This window comes from Bactrocera tryoni, chromosome 1 (genome assembly GCF_016617805.1).
Source record: "Bactrocera tryoni isolate S06 chromosome 1, CSIRO_BtryS06_freeze2, whole genome shotgun sequence".
In the NCBI taxonomy this organism is placed as follows: domain Eukaryota; kingdom Metazoa; phylum Arthropoda; class Insecta; order Diptera; family Tephritidae; genus Bactrocera; species Bactrocera tryoni.
The window spans coordinates 49,924,856-49,930,643 of NC_052499.1; the positions used below are offsets into that span (position 1 = coordinate 49,924,856).

General features: G+C 40.8%; 1 protein-coding gene across 1 annotated transcript; it reads left to right on the forward strand.

Annotated features, from left to right (window-relative positions):
* The first annotated feature begins 3,902 nt into the window (after positions 1-3,902).
* On the forward strand, positions 3,903-5,586 carry LOC120782674 (early nodulin-75-like). The gene is made up of 6 exons (XM_040115062.1): positions 3,903-3,998; positions 4,066-4,124; positions 4,193-4,827; positions 4,914-4,949; positions 5,029-5,229; positions 5,291-5,586. The coding sequence occupies exons 1-6, from the start codon at positions 3,978-3,980 to the stop codon at positions 5,545-5,547; spliced, it is 1,209 nt and encodes a 402-aa protein (XP_039970996.1). The 5' UTR covers positions 3,903-3,977; the 3' UTR covers positions 5,548-5,586.
* Positions 5,587-5,788: the final 202 nt, after the last annotated feature.

The following is a 5,788-nucleotide window of genomic DNA, read 5'->3' on the forward strand; positions in this document are numbered from 1 at the left end:
AACACGATTAGTTTCAAAATCCCTAAACTTTTAAGAAAAACACCGTCGCGTTAACGTATGTGAAGCAATTCTTACCGACTTCCACGATGTCATGAAACGTAATATTACTGGCGATGAGTCTTGGATCTACAAACAGACGATCAATCGGCTGAATATCGCGGCAAAGGTGAGCCGAAACAACCACGGCAAAGCAAATCGAAAATCAAGGTTATGTTGACAGTTTTTTTTTTCGATTAACGAGGTGGGGTGCGCTCCTAATTCCTCCCGACCGGTCAACGAAAAATACTAAATGAGTGTTATGCGTCAATTGCGCGAAGCTATTCGTAAATAAATCTTGGATTATGGGCCGATAAATCTTGGTTTTTGCAAAATGATAATGCACCGCCGCATACTGCATTGATTCTTTGTGAGTTTTTCGCAAAATTTCCAACCAATATCATGCCGCAACTGCCCCACTCGTCCGATTCAGCTCCGTGTGACTTCTGGCTAAGTTAGCAAACTTAGAAAAAACGTTGGCACAAGTGTTTTGTGTCCAAGGGATTACTTTGAGAGGGACGACGGCGATTTCGAAGAATAAATTAAGAATTTCAAATATATGGCTGAACCTACGTTACCTCTTCACAACTACATTTCTTATTCCAAAAAGGAGAAAAAATCGGCTAATTTATTTATTTTATCGGCCTATATGAATTACTTTTTCGGAGGATTAGCGCTGTTCTGGGCCATAGGTGAGGTTAATTAAGTATGCTGAAATTCGAAAGGGGAACGCCTGTTTGTTCCCATCCAAATGGGATTTGGATAAGAGTGCTCTATTCAGCTAGATCACTGTCAGCAAGCTCAAGGCCTGCCAAATCTAACTTCGTGGCAAATCTAATGTTTAATTCGTTAGAAAAATAACGTTTTCGTTTTCAAAGTGAATTACCGTTTATTGGTTAAACATTATATTTATATAAAATACATTGTTAAGTTACATCTGACATCTTTAGTGGTAATTTGATTCTAAATTTTTCGCATATTCCACAAGATGCGTTCTACATGTATGTTGAAGTAGTGGAATTAAGTATTTTGTTGACATTAAAGGTAACAATATGGGTTTCTTGTCAGTTGATTTCAGTATCTGCTTCTATGTTTCGGATTATTGTCCTCTTTCAGTATCCAATCATGGTTATTTTTTCCGTTAAGCATTTCAGCTGCCTTCAGTAAACCTTTTTCAAACAATTTTATAATTCTACCGGTGTTCATAATTTCTGTGAAGAAACTCAAAACGCCAAATCTATGTGCAGAGAAGCAATCGTTTTAGTTGCTTAATATACTCTTGTAGAACTCAGGAAGGTGATCTTGCAACCGATGCCCAGAGCATACTAAAATTATGGAGGGAACACTTCTCCAGCCTGTTGAATGGCAGTGAATGCATAACGCCAGGAGAAGGCGAACCCTACTCCCCAATCGATGACAATGCAGCAGACGTTCCATTGCCCGACCATAAAGAAGTTCGAATAGCAATCGCCCGTCTGAAGAACAACAAAGACGTATTGTTATTTAAGTGTACTTTGCCCAATATACAAAAAGGGAGACCCCACACTCTGCCCCAACTACTGTGGGATACGCCTCCTCAACATCGCGTATAAGGAAGACCCGTAAAAAGAGAATCGACACACACGACCTCTTCGTCGATTTCAAAGCTGCTTTCGACAGCACAAAAAGGAGCTGCCTTTGTGCCGCGTTGTCTGTATTTGGTATCCCCGCAAAACTAATATGGCTGTGTAAGCTGACGTTTAGCAACACGAAAAGCTCCGTCAGGATCGGGAAGGACCTCTCCGAGCCGTTCGATACCAAACGAGGATTTAGACAAGGCGACTCCCTATTGTGCGACTTCTTCAATCTGCTGCTGCAGAAAATAATTCGAGCTGCAGAGCTAAACCGTGAAAATACAATCTTCTATAAGAGAGAACAGCTGCTGGTGTATGCTTTCTCCAGAATGGATAAGGCAGCGAAACAAATGGCTCTGGTAGTGAACGAGGGCAAGACGAAATATCTCCTGTCATCAAACAAACAGTCGTCGCACTCGCGACTAGGCACTCACGTCACTGTTGACAGTCGTAACTTCGAAATTGTAGATAATCTTGGAACCAGCATCAACACCAACAACAACGTCAGCCTCGAATCTGATGCAGGATATCTCTTGCCAACAGGTGCTACTTCGGACTAAGTGGGCAATTGCGAAGTAAGCTTCCCTCTCGACGAACAAAAACAAAACTTATTATTCCCGTCCTGTTATATGGTGCAGAGGCATGGATTATGATAAACCTCTGATGAGTCGACGTTGCGAGTTTTCGAGAGAAAAGTTCTGCGAAAGTTTTATGGTCCTTTGCGCGTTGACCACGGCGAATATCGCATTCGTTGGAACGATGAGCTGTATGAGATATACGACGACATTGACATAGTTGAGCCAATAAAAGGCCGGGGGAAGCAGAGGAAGAGGAAGACCTCAACTTCGTTAGAGGGACCAGGTGGAGAAGGACCTAGCTTCGCTGGGAATCTCCAATTGGCGCCACCTTGCGAAAAGAAGAAACGACTGGCGCGTTGTTGTTAACCCGGCTATAACCGCGTAAACGGTTTCTACGCCAATAAAGAAGAAGGAGAAGTTATATTCTATAAGAAAACTGATATTCGTTGAACAACTCAGAGAATAGCTAGGAATATGACAAATGACTCAGAAGAATTCTTTATTATTATATAACTCATATAATGAGTTCGAAATTTCATTAATTTACGATCTAAATTCAAACCTCATTCCACTTAGTATGGAAAATAAATGAAATATAGTGCATCAAAGACAATCACATACTTTTTTTCATTACTGTTTTTAAAAAGGAACTAAACCTTTTGTTCAAAAACTAAATTTACATAACTTTTTTTTTTTTTTATTATGTACAAAGTATCTGACCATCAAGAGAAATGCTGAGTTTTAAAGATATTGCTAGTCATTGCCCGAATTCGAAAGAGAATTAATTTCAACTTAAGATTAACTCATTCACACGTTGTGACGTCATTATGTCGGCAACGAAAACGGCAAACAATGAATTATAAAAGTCAACAAAGCAATGGAAACCACTTATGGACTATTAACATATGATTCGATTGCTGTTGAAATATAACAAACGCACACAAATAGATACGTATGTATATGCATACACGCATATAAACATATAAATTTAGTAAGCATTTTATGGTTTGTTGTTTATAGGAAATAGTTGTTGGATTGTATTTGGGCTACTAAACATTTGTTAACCTTTCCTGTATGAAATAAATTAATAAGCAGCCGAAGAGTCTCTCATATGGAAGGCAGAAGCCAAGCGAAACAAACCAAACAAAACAAAAAGAAAAACAATAATAAGAAACACAAAACCAAAAAATAAAAAATAAACACAGAAACAAAAACAGAAACAGAAAAACAAAAAAAAAGAAACACAAAAACAAAAACAATTAACAAAAAAAACATAAAAAACAAACAAAGCAAGCGTATTGATTATTGCGCTAAATGCGGGGAAATACATACACTTATGACAAACAGGTAATCAGCAGCAGACGAAAATTCAAAAGTCAAACCCGAAACTCGAACTCGACAGAAGCACGGAGGGTCACTGTCAATTTCCAGTTTGCGCACTAAATTTAAAATAAATACACGTGTGAATCTCACTACACACACACACGCACGCACTTAATATCACATTACTGGACAACATCTCAAGCGGACAATTGCTCACCAAAGTTGAATGCTTCTGATTTAGGCAAAAAAAATGTTGACGCTGACAACCCGGAGATGCATTGCTCTCGCGACGCGTCTCGTCTCATTTAGTTGATGTTCAGTGGCGCTTAAGTGAAGACGTGCGAAAAGATAGCTGACTTAAATCAACACGCTTCCAGCAGCAGACTATTTTCAGTGAAATTAAGTGTAAATATTAACAGAGCGCACGATGAGCTGGCGCTTACGCTGCGTGAGTGGTGTTTTGAAACAAAAGACTTAAGCGACGAACTTCATTTACAATTTTATTTCATTTTAAGCTCGTGTTGACCGCTCTAGCTGTGTGGCAAGCGCATGCAAAGCCATTGATAGAAGATGCGTAAGTTATTGTTGTTGTTATTGAAATATTATCATGTTTTTAACACGTCCTTTTGGTGTACTTTGTAGCACCTTTTCAGATGTTGACCTTCTCGCCGAAGACTCGCATGCTGATGCCGTCTACGTAGCAACGCCGGCCCGCAGCAAACGCACACCACAACATTTTGGTGGTAATTGTGGCTTTAACGGTTGTGGTGGTCGAAACATTTTCGGCTCAAATAACAGTCCCGCATATAACAGTTACGCTTATGTGCCTTATAATAATGCGTTGCAGCCACCGGCAACGGTGGTGAATCATGTACATCAACGTGACGGTTCGCCACCACCGATTGTTCAGTCACAACAACAATATCGCCCCTCATCTCATCAACATCAAGCATCCACCGGCACTGTTGTGCGCCATGAACATCAACGTGACGGTCCACCGCCTCCATCAACCCCCATTTCAGGTGCTTATACTGAGCAGTCATATAATTCGTACTTAACACAAAACACTCATCCACACCACCACCACCGCCAACATCATCATCCACCCCTTCATGATTACGAATATGCTTCAAAGCCACCACAGCCACCGGTGTCATGGGCTTCGCTAGCACCGCTAGATTATTATGATTATAATTCGAATGAATATTCGTCAGGTTTTCATAACCATCCACCACCAGGGTTCCACGGAGGCAATCCGTTTGGTCCACCTTATGGAGGTATATTTTTTTTCTTTGACATAACATATTCAAGATTTTATGCTGTAAATATTATTTACTAAATATATTTTATTTTTTACCGCCAGCGCCACCTGGCTTTAATAGACACCCTCCACATTATGGTAATTTTATACACGCGACTGTTGCATAGTGCAGAACAGTTTTATTTTAGCATACATTCATACTCGTTTGTATTTATAGGACCACCAGGTCATGGACCACCAGGTCATGGACCACCAGGTCATGGACCACCTGGTCATGGACCACCAGGTCACGGACCACCAGGTCATGGACCTCCAGGCCATTATGGACCTCCACCTCCAGACCGTTTTGGCCCTCCAGGTCATTATGGTCCTCCAGGTGATTTTGGCCCACCCGACGGTGAACCACCCAATTATGAAGGTGAGCAATTTTTTTTCTATGAAATAATATAATTACTGACATAAATTTTAAATATTCGCAGAACCACCAGATTTTGGCAATAGTTCCCCATCTCCAGTTCCGTCTGCTGAACCATGGCCTTCACAAGAAACTTCACCAGCACTTCCTCAACCAGCGGAAACACCACCGCCTCCAGCACCTACTCCGCCGGTGATCGCGCCAGTTCCAAGCACTACACCGGCGCCGGTTTTGGTGACAGTGGCCCCAACCACTTCGACTACAACAACCACAACGACTGCCGAACCATTTTACGACATTGATGTTAGATTTGGCAACTAAGTAAAGTTGTTTTGATTGTTGTAAAGCGCGGAAAACTACATTAAAAATTATCCAATAATTGTGGAAACCAATTTTGTACAAAAACTAAAGACTTTGTTTGTGTGAAATGAGTGCGCCATGTTCCATCTATTGCCACATATCGACACGAAAATTTGGTTTTATTACGGCAAAAGAGCTGCCAACACTCCTCAGCATCAGAAATTCGTTGTTGTTTTCGTCAGATTATCAGCTAGCCTGGCAT

Bases quoted from the DNA above. Each gene is read 5' to 3' on its own strand.
- LOC120782674 (XM_040115062.1), top strand. From the start codon at position 3,978: ATGAGCTGGCGCTTACGCTGC. The intron at 4,828-4,913 runs GTATATTTTTTT...TTTTACCGCCAG, and splicing joins GTTTGGTCCACCTTATGGAG to CGCCACCTGGCTTTAATAGA. The intron at 4,950-5,028 runs GTAATTTTATAC...TTGTATTTATAG, and splicing joins TAGACACCCTCCACATTATG to GACCACCAGGTCATGGACCA.